We start from the raw sequence: 13,919 nt of genomic DNA on the forward strand, positions 1-13,919 counted from the left end.
TGTCAATCACATACATATGTTACATCATACAGCGGTTGAACTACGCGGGAGGAGCGGGCGCGACGGGGGGCACTCCGAAGCCGCCAGTACTGCCAAAGCCGCCCTCACCGCGCTCGGTGACGTCGAGGTCGTCGACCTCGACCGCGGGCGCCATGCGCACCTCCTCCAGGATGAGCTGGGCGATGCGGTCGCCGGCGGAGACTGTGGTCAGCGTCGCCATGGGTGGTGACTCACTGGAGAAGTCGACGTCCGAGAGGTTGAAAAGGATGACCTTGAGGGGGCCGCGGTAGTCAACGTCGATGACGCCGGCGCCGGTGTCGATCGAATGCTTGGCGGCTGGTGTGAGCGGGGGGGAGGGGAAGGGAGGGGAAGGGAGGGGAGGAAGAGCGGAACGAGGCGCGAGGAGGGCGGAGAGCCGCACGCGGTGAGGGGGGAAGGCCGCCGAAGGAGGCAGACGGGGCGAGGGTAGAGCAGCAAGCAATGCGTCGCTCTGATGCACTCACCAAGCCCAGAGCGGGGCGCAACACGCCCATACGTGCCCTCCGGGAGGGCGATCGAGATGTCCGTGTCGACCATCGCCTTCCCCCGGGCGGGGACGACGGCGGGACGCGACGCGTACAAGTCAAAGCCGGCGGCCGAGGAAGAGCCGCGCGTGGGCACGACGGCCGTGGGCGCGAGGCGCTTAACGCGAAGAGGCTGGTTCTGGTGTCAGCGTGGACGGCGGCGGGTAGCGGTGAACGGCGGAGCGACTCAACCGGAGACACACCCCAGCTTCGACAGCAGCAGTGACTCACCAGCTTGGACGCGCATGCACAGCTAGACGCCGGGTGGATCCACTTGGCGACGGCGCGGGCCGAGGGCATGATGCTGGTGGGGAGCTTGGCGGTGGCCTTCTTGCCTTCGTCGGTGGTCTTGGTGCTGCTGGTGACGGTCATTTTGGTGCGGAGGTGACGAATTCCGAAATCAATGCAATGTCAGACGCGTCCGACGCGTCTGGCCTGCCCCTCAACCTGCCTCGCCACCCGCCACGCGGATAAACCCGCCCATATCTCCGCCGCCACCCAAGTGTCGGTGAGCTGCATCATCTCCACCCTTGACCAGACCAGACTATCATGAGCACCGCGGAGCTGGAGAACGACCCCTTCTACCTCCGGTACTAGTGCGTGATTGCGCGGCCGCGCTGACGGCAGCACCGGACACCAGGGCATGCACGGGCACGAGTTCCTCGAGTTCGAGTATGGGCAGGGTGAGGCGGCGTTGTGCGCCGGGGACTAACGGCAGGCCGGTTGCGCTACGCCAACAACTCGAATTACCGCAATGACTCGTTGATCCGCAAGGAGGGTGGGTTGTAGAGAGGGGAGGAAGGCTGACGCCAGTGTATGTCGGCCCCGCGGTTGCGGACGAGTTGAAGCGCATCGTGCGCGAGAGCGAGATCACAAAGTTCGTTCTGAGATTCTGAGGAAGCGGGGCTGACGCGCAGAGAAGACGACTCGGCGTGGCCGAAGAAGAACGTCGTGGGACGACAGGAGCTCGAGGTCCGGTTGGACAAGGAGCACATTTCGTTCGAGGTGGGTGCGACGGTTTGAGGAGGTGGAGGGAGACGGGGGGAGTGACGAGGTCGTGGCTGTGGTGCGCACGGTTGGGGTGGCAGCGTAGGGCGTGACTGCTGCTCTGGGCTCAGCGCGGGTTGCAACTGCTACCTCAAGGCAACTCTCCACCAGCTGCAGGCTCGGAGGTCGACAGTCGACAGGCATTGAACTCTGGGATCTGAGTATCACCATGTGATGACGATCTGGAGGTCGCTGTGCAACCTGAGTCTCCCCTCGATTGCCATCAAGCCGAAACCGACCTTGATCACTGCAGCTCACACCAGACCGCCAAGATCGGCTCGCTGGCCGACGTCAACGAAAGCGCAGACGCAGAAGGTCTTCGCGTCTTCTACTACCTGGTGCAGGACCTCAAGGTGGGTCAATTACGCCGCTCGTCTGACCTCTCCAGTGTTTCATCTTCTCTTTGATCACGCTTCACTTCAAGATTAAACCCAGTGAGTTGAGCCTCGCAGAACGTGGTTGCAGGTCAGCGACTGACGCCAGTCCAACAATAGTGTCGCAATACCCGTGTCCAGGGTGTTTACGCGAGTGTGAGATAGACCGTATGCATGTACCATGATGTGTTCAGCCGGCCTTGTTCACAGAGGTCACTCGTCTCAGTCAAGCTCTGGGAAATAAAGGCCTGTCGCTCCTGTCGTGGATGATGGCCATGAGCCACTACTATTTCACTGAATCCCGGAGTCTGTTTGTGCCGACGGGAGCAGAATGTTCCAGCTGCCGGTGTGCCTGGCTCATACGCCATTGAAATACAAATACCAACCCCAAATACATCCAATAGCCATATAGCTAATGGTCCTATTGTTCAATAGCTAGATTCAGGTCAGGCGATGGGCCCAGATGCCCAGACAGCCGCCTCACATGCCTCAAGCCATGCCGCCCCCCCCCCCCCCGACTCTTCGCACTCTGTATCCATTCATCCTTGCTCAACATCTCTTCTTCCTACTTCTCCTCCCCTCCTCTTCCTCCTCTCGCCATCCCATCCCGCTTTCACGCAGTCCGCGTGAACAGCTACCACCCCCTGCACAACTCGCTCCACTTTACCAAACGCGTCGGTACTGCACCTCCACCCGGCCCGGCCGATTCGCGATTCGCAGCCGCGGCACGCCGTACCCCGCTCCGGTTGCTTCTCCAAACCTCAGCAATCACCACTTCTGTCTCTCGCTGTATCCCCAAGCACCGCACACCTGCCTTGTGTAGTCACAGTCGCTACCTGTCTCGCACGACTAGCACTCGCATTCAGCTCGCTTCCCCTACCCCGCGCCGGTTCCGCTTGGCATTTACGACCTCGCAATACGGCATACGGCGGTGTCCGGTCCGAACTACGCGGCCGAGTTCAGTCAACGACGAGCTAGCCCATTGTTCCCATCACCGAATGTGTTAGGGGTGGCAGCGGCAGCCATCAGCACTGTCCTGTGCAGCGCATTTATCAACTCTTCTTTCTCAACTCGGCCTCCACCATCGCCCCCGCCCTTTCTCGCCCTCTCGCCCCTCCCGGGTGTCACCCGTCCCAGAGGGCGTTCCACTTGACGTCCTACCTCGTCTATCTTCGCCCTTTCTTATTCATCACCATCCCCTACAATGCCTCTGCCTAGCGGCACCATCCCCCTCGCCCCAGGCGAGCCTGATTCTCTACCAGCGCCGGCGTTCCTGGTCCGATTTCCAGAAGATGCCTGGTCTCAACTCGCCGAAGCAGCGGCAAACGGCGGCGAGGTCAACTTTACCGTTGACGGGGGCATTGTGAGTGATATGCAAGACGACTAAGCTGATCGACAGAGCCTCAACCTCCCAGGCCAAGACCCTATACCCCTCGAGGCGCACGGCACCGGTGCGCCGAGCGAGCTGTACTCGTACAATGATGGGCAGCTCGAGCCCGTCGGTAGTGCAGCGGGGCGCCTGTCGGTGCCCTTTACGGCAGGAGCAACATTTCGCGCAGCCGAAAAGATGGCGCAGAAGAATGTTGCGTTGGAGCGCCAGCGTGCGCAGCGTGCAGAGCGCGTGACGGGCAAGCCTGTCGTCGCAAGTGCGTTTACCGCGCGCCCTGTTGAGCCGTCCAACTTTCACGCGTCGCCTATTCCGTCGCACGTTCCTATGGCTCGAACACAGAGTGGACCGGCGTCCATGTCGACAGAGCGCATTCCGCTCAAGACTCGTGTCGTCCAGCACCTTGCTCTGGGCCCATCGACGATGCAGGAGATCATCGACAATGTCGGGGGTGATACGACCGATATCGGTCGCACGGTCAACGTTGTAAGTTAATGGTTCCTCCCAGGGCGGCTCTGATAATCAGATTGGCGAGCCATGTGGCGGTGAGCCAGCCAAGTTCAGGCTGCGTCCAGCCCAGTATGCGAAGATCAAGATTGCCGACTGGAAGTACACGTATGACGAGGTTGTCACTGTCGTTGCATTAGCGCGTCAGGCGTTTGAGGAGATCCAGCTTCCGGCCGACGATTGGGCGCGCAGTGCACTTGATAAGAAGGAGACGGAGGCGCTGGCGACGGCTCCGCGCGAGCGATCACCGCCAGAAATCAAGCTTCCCCCCAAGGTTGTCTCACCGCCAAAGGCCATGGTCGTTTCCCCTCCCAAAGCGATCTCTTCATTGCCTCCCAGTCGTGCCGAGTCGCCGGCACCGGGAGCTCCTGCAACGAAAAAGGCCGCCAAGGACAACGCGCAGCGTACCAAGGTCGGCAAACAGATCGCCAAGATGCGCAGTGAGCACGTTGCTAAGCGCGCGTCGAGCTTGCCCAACACGAAAAGCGCGGATGGCACTGCGAGCCCGCGCCTGGGTCCGACGAGCCCCGAGGGGACGTCGCCGAAGAAGGAGCCTTCTCCCCCTAAACGAGCAAAGGCAGTCAAGGAGAAACCACCATCAAAGGTGGAGAAGAAGTCAAAGTCACCGCCCGAGGCCAAGCCGGCTCTCTCCAAGGAGCGCCAGGTGAGCGGCAAGCGCGCACGGGACTACACAAGCTCCGAGGATAGCGACAGCAACAATGACCGTGGACATGGGCGCGGTGTGCCACCGACTGCGAACGGCAAGAAGGCGAAGACGAAGACCGCCGCCAACGGGAATGCCAAGAAGCGCCCGTCTCCCGAGTACACCTCGTCGGAAGATGAAGGAGCCAAGCGGCAGCGGACGGTGAAAGAGAAGGAAAAGGGCCGCGATGAGGAGCGCACACTGCCCAGCTTTAAGCGCCGTGTGCCAACGTCCCGCGACCTCGAGCGCGAGAAAAAGGCCAACGGGCACGCGGTGGTCGATCGCTCACCGCGGACACCCGCTGTCAAGAACCATGAGGCTCTGCGTCGACGCTTCGAGGAGCTTCTACCTCAGTACCACAAGCTGAAGGAATCGGTGGCTGGTCAATTCAACGCCAACGAGGCTCTGAAAGGGGGCGAGATGCCTTCGATTGCGTGCATGGATGAGGCTGAGGCGGCGCGTGCCGTGGAGCAGTTCCGAGCGTTGCACCGCGAGCTGCAGGAGATCCAGCGCGAGTTTTACAGCTAAGGGGGAGACGGGGGTGGGAGGCGAGTTGGAGGTGTATCGTAGCCACGGCATCAGGGCCGAAGCATGTTTGTATAATGATAGCATCTGCATGATGTGTGTAAGAGCGAGGATTGGGAGGAGGTGCTGGCGTGTGGTGATCGACTTCAAGCAGAATATTGAGCCGGAACCACTTGCGTCATCGTGCATTCCGTTGTTGATTTTCCGCATCTTCGCTTTGATCATTACTCAACCAACATGGAGGACCCATCAGGCTGGTCGCTGACCGAATCAGACCCACAGGTCTTTAGCGAGTTGCTGCGCAACCTCGGCGTGCAGGGACTGCAGGTGGTGAGTGCGCGTGGACGGATCCGAATGCACGCGTAGATGCGGATCGTCATCGCATCAAGTTAGCTAACACCAGGATGACCTGTACTCGCTCGACGCGGACACGCTCGAGCGCCTCAAGCCCATCCACGCGCTCATCTTCCTGTTCAAGTGGGTCGGGCAGGGCGGCAGCGATGACGCCGCAGGGCTGGAGATCGATCCGGCCGAGGCCGGGGTGTGGTTCGCCAACCAGGTAGGGTGGTTGCGGCGATGGCGGAGGCGGAGCCGCTGACGCCAGGTGATCAACAACTCGTGTGGGACGATCGCGGCGCTCAACGCCGTCATGAACATCCCCGAGCAGGAGGCTGGGGCGGAGAGCATCGGTATTGGCGCGGAGCTCAAGAATCTGCGCGAGTTCGGCGCCGGCATGTCGAGCATGGAGTAAGTGCGCGCGGCGCGGCGAGGTGCAAACGGAGCTGTATGGGCTCGGCTGACCCCAGCCTGGGACACGTCGTCGCGAGCTCCGACACGATCCGCGAAGTGCACAACAGCTTCAGCAAGACGTCTCCGTTCGCGCTGGACGCCTCGGCGGACGAGCGCGAGAAGGAGGACGCATACCATTTCGTCACGTACCTTCCCAAACACGGGGTGCTGTACGAGCTGGACGGGCTGCGCTCGGCGCCGCTGATGCACGCGGCGTGCGACGACGACTGGCTGACTGCGGCACGCGAGACGATCGAGGCGCGCATCGCGACGTATCCCCCCGGCTCGGTCATGTTCAACTTGCTTGCGGTGCGGTCGGCCGCGATCCCGCGGCTTGAGCGCGAGCTCGCGGCCGCCAGCGGCGAGATGGAGCGCCTCCGCATCACGGAGATGCTGGCGCAGGAGCGCGCCAAGGCTCAGGAGGGCGCGGTCGAGAACGCGCTTAGGAGGCACAACATGCTCCCCCTTGTGCTGGGGCTGTTTGAGGCACTGAATGCCAGCAGCATTAAAGCTGAGGTCATTGATGCCGCGCGCGAGAAGGCCAAGGCGCGCAAGGCGCAGGCTGCGGCGCGGGGCCAGAAGGAGTAGAGAGAGGGAGCGGATGCGAGGACATGAAGTAGTGTCGCTATGTCATAAAGGTCTTTGTATCTGCTCGCGTTGCTCTGCGTCGCCGTCGCCGCTGTGCACTGACGGTGGCTCTTACGTGCACGCCACACCTGTCACACACCCCCGTCTACCTTTCACTCGATGCATTTTAAACCCCTAACAGTCCATCTAGTGGTGCTCGTTCTTGGGGAGGTCGGCCTCCATAGCCTCGAGGAACTGCTGGGCCGAGCCGCCCGACTCGGCAGCGGCGGCCTGGGTAGGCGCAGCGTTGTTGCCAAGAGTGGGCTCGGTCGCGTCAAACTTGGACATCTCGCCGGCAAGGTCGCTGGGGACGGCGGGCGCAGCGGGGACAGCCGGCTTGGCGAAGGAGCGCACGTGCTGCGCGTGGGCGTCGGCCGACTGGGGTTAGCGTGGAAGGTGGGTGAGGAGTGCGGGTGCGGGGGCCGGCTAAGGAGGATGGAGGACGGAGGACGAGGGATGGATGAAGAGATGAAGATCGCCCATCACATCAGCCCATCAGCCGGCCTCCATCTTAAAGCCGCCGACTCCCGCTCCAGTAGAACCCACCTTGGCGGGCGCCTTGTAGGCCTTCAGCTGGTTGACGTAGAGGTCCTGGATGAGGTCTGGCGTCAGCGGCCAGCAGCCATCGAGCGCAATGTCGGAGGACTCACCCTTGCGCGCAGCCGAGACGGAGAACGAGCGCGCAAGCGCAGGGGCACGCTGGGCCTGGGGTCAGTGGTCTGGTCGCGGGGTGCGCGGGCAGTCGCGGGGGCGCATCAGCCGCGGGGGCGGAGCAGTCGCATAGCGCAGGGCGGCGCACGGCGCGGGCGGAGGCGTGGCAGCAGCTGCTATGCGCTGTCGGAGCTAGAGCAAGACGGCCTGCGATTGGGCCGAGGCCGGTGCCGAGGGCGAGCCCGCGAAAAGTCTGCCGCGCCGCGCTGGCCGACGTTTTGCGCTGCTCCGCTTGCCGCCGCGCTGGGGATACGCACAGTGAGGCGGAGGAGGGACATTTTTGACGAGTGGGGAGTAGGATGAGGAGAGGCAACGAGCGACGACGAGGAGAGGGGAGGGGGGGGGGGCAGGGCGCGAGTCCGGCCGTTTTCGGGGATGGGGTGGAGTTAGGCGTGGGAGGGAAGTGTGGCGGGCCTGCGGGCCTATGGGGGTTCGAATTGCTGCTCACCAACTTTGGGCCGGGCCAGCATTTCGGCGAGCAACAAGATGAGAGCGCAGTCCGTGAGTACCCAGAGCTTTGCACGCTGCAGAGCGGACGGGGGCGGGCGTAAGGTGCAGATCCAGAGTGGGTTGAGCAGAGCATGCAAACCGATGTGGACGCAGGCAGACGGACACAACATGACATAGGGTAATTTACAACACGCTCTCCTCGTCGTCCATTCTCCTCGCTCGCTGTCCAGCAAGCTCCAACACTGCACGTCCTATCCTGCTCCCGCGCACTCTCATCTACAAAACGCTGCCCGAAGACACCGCTCCCCATCGTGACTCAGACCTAAGCGCCGCCCCTTTATAACAAGGAGGGTGGCCGCCGGGCGGCTTCTGTCCACCTGCACCCTTCGAGGGGTGCAGTCGAATACCTGCGGCCGTGGGGTGTCATCACTTGTTTAAACTGGGGTCAGCGATCTTTGCTCTCCTCTCCTCTTCTCCTCTTCTCGACTCACCGATGGAAGGATGCTGAACTCGGATCGCGCAGGCTGGAATTTGTACCCCTCTCAGCGCGGTATCACTGCCACGCCATTTCGGGGGCCCACCTCCACTCCGCCCCCCATCTCCACCCACTTGCCTCAGCCTTCCGCTGTGAGGTGACACCACACCATGACAAACCTGTATCCCGGCGCGGCGCTGATCGCGACGGGCCTTGCGGCACACGGATACCGCAAAGGCGCGCTGTCGGCGTCCGGCGCCACCGCCGCCTGGGTGGCGGGGTACGCGCACCTCGCGAACCCGCTCAAGCTGTTCGGGGTGACCATGATCGTGTTCTACCTGGCCGGCAGCCGCGCAACGAAAGCCAAAGCGGCGATCAAAGCGACACTTGAAGACGGGCCGGACGGCACGTCCGGCAACCGCACATGGGTGCAGGTACTGAGCAACTCGCTCCCCGGCGTGCTCGTCGCGCTGTCCTACCGCCTAACTTACGACGTACGTCCCTTCCCCGCCTCTCCCCCATCCCTCCGTTCCGCCTTCCGGCGCACTGACGGCAGACATACCCGCCCGCACCGCCCAACCTCCCCCCGACGCTCCTCGCCGGCCTCCCGCGCCGCCTCATCTTCGCGCTGGTGGGGCACTACGCCACATGTCTCGCGGACACGCTCGCGTCCGAGCTCGGCATCCTCGCGGGCCGCCCGACGCACATCGTCACCCGCCGCCCCGTGCCGGCCGGCACGAACGGGGGCGTGACGGCGCGCGGGCTGGCGTGGTCCCTCGTCGGCGGGCTGGTTATGGGCCTCACGGTCGCGGCCGGCGTCGTGGTCGAAGATCCGAGCGCGTACTTCGCCCCGAGCAAAGACGGGGTGCGCGCCGCCGCGCTGTGGGTCGCGCTCAGCGGGTGGCGCGGGCCTGTGGGGCTCGTCGTTTTCGGCGCGATCGCGGGGGTCGCAGGGTCTCTTGTGAGTTGGGGCGCTGCGGGGCTGACGCAGCTCGACTCGATCCTTGGTGGTACCCTGCAACGTACGCTGTACTCTACGGCTGATGGGCGCGTGCTGACGGACCACTCGGACCCGGCGCGCGCGCGCGCCCCCGGCGTCGTCACGATCGGGCCGGGTATAGACGTCCTCTCTAACTCGGCCGTCAACGCCATCTGCGGCGCCGTCATGGCCGCCTTCGGATGGTGGGTCGCGGGCTGGTAATCTCCCCCTCTGTTCGATGACTAGTGCATCACTATACAGCATGCGCAGCAGGACATAACGAGACGTAAGATGAGAATATGCGCGGTATGCTACGATGCAAATCTATGCCTACACAACTAGATCGCCCGGACGGCAGCCGCGCGACGCGTCTATGCGCCGCGCACAGGCGACATGTGGCCGCCGCCGCGGCCATCCGCCCTGGGCTGGGCCAACAAGCCCGGGCCCGACGGCGCTTAGGCCACACCCTTGGTGGCGTTCTTCGAGAGAAGCTGTGCCTTCTCGATCTGGGCCTGCGACCGCTTCTGCAGCCCCCGCTTGTAGTCGACAATCGAGATGTCCTCCTTGGTCAGGTTGATGACCTGCTTGTCCTTGACCTCCCACAGGTCCTCGGCAACCTGCGAGATGAGACGGAAGTCGTGCGAGACGATGACGACACCGCCCTCAAACTCCTTGATGGCAGTTGCGAGCGAGTCGATCGAGGCCATGTCGAGGTGGTTGGTCGGCTCATCGAAAAGGATGACGTGGGGGTGCTCGAGAGCAATCTCGGCGAAGCACACACGGTTACGCAGACCGTCCGAAAGCATGTTGATGGGGTTGGTCTGGTGCGCACCCGACAGACCGAAGCGGCCAACGCATTGGCGCCAGAACTGGAGGTCCTTCTCGGGGAACTTCTCCGCAAACTTGGACTGGATGTGGTCCACGGGCGACTTGTCAAACGGCAGCTGGTCAGCCGAGTGCTGCGAGTACTTGGCGAGCTTGAGCTGGCCGTGACGCGAGACAGTGCCCTCCACTGGGTTGAGCTGGCCGGTGATCAGGTTGAGCAGGGTCGACTTGCCGGTACCATTGTCACCGACAATGGCGATACGCGAGTCCATGTCGATACCAAAGTTGAGGTTCTTGTACAGGTAGTCCTCCTTCTTGCCAGAGTACGAGAAGGCAACGTCGCTGAAAGCGATAATAGGAGGGGGCAGCTTCTTGACCTCCTCAAAGTTGAAGCGCAACAGGCGGGGCTGCTCGACCTTCTCAATAAGACCAGCAGCCTCCATCTTGTCGATAATCTTCTGCTTCGACTTGGCCTGCTTGACCAAGTTGGCGTAGGTACCAGCGGACGCGATGAACTTCTTGATGTGGGCAATCTCCTCCTGCTGCTTGTTGTAGGCCTTCATCTGGTTGATCTCGTTGTCGGCCTTGGTGCGCAGGTAGGTCGAGTAGTTACCACCGTAGTAGACGAGCTTCTTCTTCGGCGTAAGGTCCATCATGTTCGTGCACACAGTGTCCATGAAGTCAGCCGAGTGCGAGGTAAGGATAAGGATGTGGTTGTAGGTGGCGAGGTAAGCCTCGAGCCAAACGACGGCGCCAAGGTCCAAGTGCGAAGTGGGCTCGTCGAGAAGAAGCAGGTGAGGCTTGACGAAGAGGGCACGCGCGAGCGAGACACGCATACGCCAACCACCAGACATGTCCTTGGTAGGCTTGGCCATCATGGCCTTGTTGAAGCCGAGACCGGAGAGAATGGCACCAGCCTTGGCCTCAAAGGTCGAGGGGTCCATCTCCTCGAGCTCCTCGTAGATCATCTCGAGGGCGAGCTCGTCGACGTCGTCGGCGGTAGCCATGTCCTCAGCGAGCTTCTCCAGACGCTCGACCTTCTCCTTGGCGGAGCGGACAATGTACTCGACAGCGGTGATCTCCTCTGGCTCGGCGGCGCCCTGAACGAGGTAGATCTGTCAATTAGCGATGCCATCACCTCATCCCTCGTCGCCACTCACATCGATGTGCTCGGGGATCTCGACATCACGCTCAGCAAGCGACTGGAGGAAGGTAGTCTTGCCGGAGCCGTTCTCGCCGAGGAGACCGTAGCTATCACGTTAGTGTCTGAACCAAACCACCGTCGCTAGCACTGACCGCTGGCCGTAGTTGAGCGAGAGCTCGGCGCCCTCGATGAGGAGGCGGCCGTGGAACGAGAGGGTGTACTGGTCGATCTTGATGTCGCGGCCCTTGGGGTCCGAGACGAGGACACCGTTCTAGGATCAGCAGGGCTCGGGGCGGCACACTCACGGCACTGCGGTTGGTGGCGACATTGAGCTTGCGCATCTGGGCCTGGGCGTCGTTCAGGTCGGCGAACGAGCCATTGGTCGAGATGGCGGGGGTGTCGCCGGCGACGCTGGCCGCGGGGGTGCTCTTGAGCGAGCCAGCCTTGCTGGCCTTGGCGGCCTTGGCTTCGAGACGCTTCTGCTTGGACGCGGAGGGGGCCATTTTGGGTGGTGAGGGTGAGGGGGGTGGTCAAGAAGGAAGAGAGGGAATGTACACGAGTGGCGGTGGTGAGAGACCGCTTTTAGACCAGGAGAGGGAGGCTCGTCGGGGTGAGAGTGGGGATGAAGAGAAGATGGGAAGAGATGAGATGCAAGGAGCGTACAATGGCGGCGGCGGCGCGGTGGGTGGCTCTGAGCGCTGAGCGTCACTCGCGCCGCCCTTCCTCCTGCTGGATGCCTGAAAACTTGGGTCCTATTCGTCGCACCCCACTTAACAACGTGGCATGACATACCAACCCCCTAGAAATTTGCTGCCGCCGGAGCACGGAGTTGGTCCGCTTTCCGTCAGCTCCGTCAGGCCAAGCAGGCGGACATCATGCGACTCTCGTACTTGAGCTCCGTGACTGATCGTCTCATACATAGCGGCATGCACTCCATGCTGTACGCTGAACTAACATACGCATGCAGCAGGGCTGCAGCCGGCGCCTTCCCCCGCCCTAGACCGACACCTATACCAATACATGCTAGTGTCCCGCATTCATCTCGAGCACGTGCCTGAGCCTCTCCTCGTCGTCCGTGGACTCGGGGGACGCGCTGAGCTCGCGCGTCTCGAGGCTCTCCGCACACGCCGCGGCAAGCTTGGCACGCACATCGCGCACCACCGCCCACTCGGCGGGATACTCCTCCTCCTGCGTGCGTTCGAGATATCCCTCCGGCACAAGCCCTTCTGCGCCAGTATCGAGGCGCGTGGCAACGACCCAGCCGTCGCCGCCGCCGCCGCGCCCGCGCACGTCGAGCAGGTCGCCGACCTCGACCGCCATCTCGTTCACGCCCTCGGGCTCGAACGCGAACGCGGCGCGGTACAGCCCGTCCGGCTCCTCGTCCGCGAGGTAGTAGTCGTCGAACTCGTCCGCCTCACTCCAATAGTCTGCGGCGTCTTGCTCGACGCCCATGTCTTCAACGCGGCCCGGGTCGTCGTCTTCGCGTCGCAGGAATCCCCACCCGCCCGAGAACATGGAGCGGACGGGCGCCGGCTCGGGCTCAGGCTCGCCCTCGCCCCAATTGCTCCGGGGCCGTTGGGCGCCGAGGCCGAGGAACCGCTCGTCGTCTTCGGGGAACGCAAAGTCGCGTACGATTACGCGCCGTACAAGGCTGGCCGCGAGGTGCGCCAAGCTGCCCGTGAGAGGCGAGGCGGGTGCGGCGGGCGAGGCGTGCGAGGCGGGCGCCGCCGTGTCAGACGTGGAGAGTGGTGGGGATGCCTGTCGGGAAGGTCTCGACTCGTCGCCCAGCTCGTCCTTCACTTCCTCCACCGCCGCGCTGAGGTCGAACCCGCCGGCGCGCGCGTCGAAGCTTCCCCCGCGCCGCGCGAATACCGCCGACGGCGTAGTGTATGGCGTCGTCGGGTCCGAATTGGGCCCCTCGCTTGCGGACAAGACGCTGGTGCCCAGCGTCGAGCGCGGGCGCACGCGGCGGCCTTGCGACACGGCACTGGATGTGGATGCCGCGCGCTCACGACCCACAGGCGACGGGGAGGAGCGCGCGAGCGCTGGCGCGCCGGACGCCGCGCCGGCCGCGACAAACAGCTCACGCGGGCTGATGTCCAGCACCTGCGATTGGGGACGCGATCCCGCCGGGCTGGGGGGCGCAGGACGGTTTGATGTGAGCGACGAGTTGCTGCGTGGCTTGCTGTTGATGGCCGCGCCGATTGAGCCGACGAGCTGCGAGGTGGGGCGGCCGCGCGGGCGCGACGAGCTGGCTGAGGACGGCGTGAAGCCGGGAGAGGAGGGGGAGTGCGGCGAGCGGCTGCGCAGGTGCGACGTGTTCAGCGGCGAGCCGAGAGGCGTTGAGCTGCCCGGCGAAGGCTGGACTGGGCTCTGCGCGGCGGGGATGGCTCTGGGCGCCGGGATGGGCTGCGGCGCTGACATGGCGTGCATGGGTGGGTCGTCCGCGAGCTCAACTATTGTTGCCGCGGGAGACGCGTCGGCAATCGGCGCGAGGTTCGGAGGACGCGTCGCGGCCAGCCTTAGTGACGCGGCGGGCGCGAGGCCAGACACGGCCTTGGTGCCGGCCAGGGCGTCGGGCTCGGATGCTGGCGCTTGGGCGGGAGGCGGCACTGTGGTCAGTGCTGCGGCGCGCGGGGCCGTACTACTTGGTATGCGATGGGGCTCGGCGACTGGCTCAGTGTCGGCGCTCATGCCGGGCGGGGTGGCGCGTGAGTGCTAGGGCGCCTCGGACTGCGGGCGAGGGAGGGCGCGGGCGCGAGGAGAGCACCGGAAGAGGCGGATGTTGACGCCCCACTTAAGGTGCAGGATTT

At 63.6% G+C, this 13,919-nt stretch overlaps 8 protein-coding genes across 8 annotated transcripts; 4 read left to right on the forward strand and 4 right to left on the reverse strand.

The window, feature by feature from the left end:
* Positions 1–40: 40 nt before the first annotated feature.
* COLE_02353 (uncharacterized protein) lies at positions 41–935 on the reverse strand (the record flags this gene model as incomplete). Its single annotated transcript, XM_018420703.2, has 4 exons — positions 41–201; positions 235–336; positions 504–702; positions 795–935. 4 exons carry the CDS (start codon positions 933–935, stop codon positions 41–43), a joined length of 603 nt encoding a protein of 200 aa, XP_018281295.1.
* A 177-nt stretch (positions 936–1,112) lies between these two features.
* Positions 1,113–2,169, forward strand: COLE_02354 (uncharacterized protein; the record flags this gene model as incomplete). The annotated part of the gene is made up of 7 exons (XM_065626207.1): positions 1,113–1,159; positions 1,191–1,246; positions 1,282–1,341; positions 1,377–1,440; positions 1,481–1,568; positions 1,874–1,963; positions 1,999–2,169. The coding sequence occupies 7 exons, from the start codon at positions 1,113–1,115 to the stop codon at positions 2,167–2,169; spliced, it is 576 nt and encodes a 191-aa protein (XP_065482476.1).
* A 1,019-nt stretch (positions 2,170–3,188) lies between these two features.
* Positions 3,189–5,109, forward strand: COLE_02355 (uncharacterized protein; the record flags this gene model as incomplete). Its single annotated transcript, XM_018425161.1, has 3 exons — positions 3,189–3,347; positions 3,384–3,857; positions 3,898–5,109. The coding sequence occupies 3 exons, from the start codon at positions 3,189–3,191 to the stop codon at positions 5,107–5,109; spliced, it is 1,845 nt and encodes a 614-aa protein (XP_018281297.1).
* A 234-nt stretch (positions 5,110–5,343) lies between these two features.
* On the forward strand, positions 5,344–6,483 carry COLE_02356 (uncharacterized protein; the record flags this gene model as incomplete). The annotated part of the gene is made up of 4 exons (XM_018422225.2): positions 5,344–5,436; positions 5,510–5,665; positions 5,711–5,853; positions 5,913–6,483. The coding sequence occupies 4 exons, from the start codon at positions 5,344–5,346 to the stop codon at positions 6,481–6,483; spliced, it is 963 nt and encodes a 320-aa protein (XP_018281298.1).
* Positions 6,484–6,669: 186 nt separating this feature from the next.
* On the reverse strand, positions 6,670–7,511 carry COLE_02357 (uncharacterized protein; the record flags this gene model as incomplete). Its single annotated transcript, XM_018426417.1, has 4 exons — positions 6,670–6,900; positions 7,069–7,124; positions 7,173–7,227; positions 7,491–7,511. The coding sequence occupies 4 exons, from the start codon at positions 7,509–7,511 to the stop codon at positions 6,670–6,672; spliced, it is 363 nt and encodes a 120-aa protein (XP_018281299.1).
* An 817-nt stretch (positions 7,512–8,328) lies between these two features.
* Positions 8,329–9,359, forward strand: COLE_02358 (uncharacterized protein; the record flags this gene model as incomplete). Its single annotated transcript, XM_018426229.2, has 3 exons — positions 8,329–8,652; positions 8,715–9,119; positions 9,150–9,359. 3 exons carry the CDS (start codon positions 8,329–8,331, stop codon positions 9,357–9,359), a joined length of 939 nt encoding a protein of 312 aa, XP_018281300.1.
* Positions 9,360–9,592: 233 nt separating this feature from the next.
* COLE_02359 (uncharacterized protein) lies at positions 9,593–11,609 on the reverse strand (the record flags this gene model as incomplete). Its single annotated transcript, XM_018422226.2, has 4 exons — positions 9,593–11,077; positions 11,123–11,213; positions 11,259–11,377; positions 11,412–11,609. The coding sequence occupies 4 exons, from the start codon at positions 11,607–11,609 to the stop codon at positions 9,593–9,595; spliced, it is 1,893 nt and encodes a 630-aa protein (XP_018281301.1).
* Positions 11,610–12,129: 520 nt separating this feature from the next.
* Positions 12,130–13,800, reverse strand: COLE_02360 (uncharacterized protein; the record flags this gene model as incomplete). The annotated part of the gene is made up of 2 exons (XM_018422227.2): positions 12,130–13,718; positions 13,752–13,800. 2 exons carry the CDS (start codon positions 13,798–13,800, stop codon positions 12,130–12,132), a joined length of 1,638 nt encoding a protein of 545 aa, XP_018281302.1.
* Positions 13,801–13,919: the final 119 nt, after the last annotated feature.

This window comes from Cutaneotrichosporon oleaginosum, assembly GCF_008065305.1.
Source record: "Cutaneotrichosporon oleaginosum strain ATCC 20508 chromosome Unknown ATCC20508_contig02, whole genome shotgun sequence".
Taxonomy (NCBI): domain Eukaryota; kingdom Fungi; phylum Basidiomycota; class Tremellomycetes; order Trichosporonales; family Trichosporonaceae; genus Cutaneotrichosporon; species Cutaneotrichosporon oleaginosum.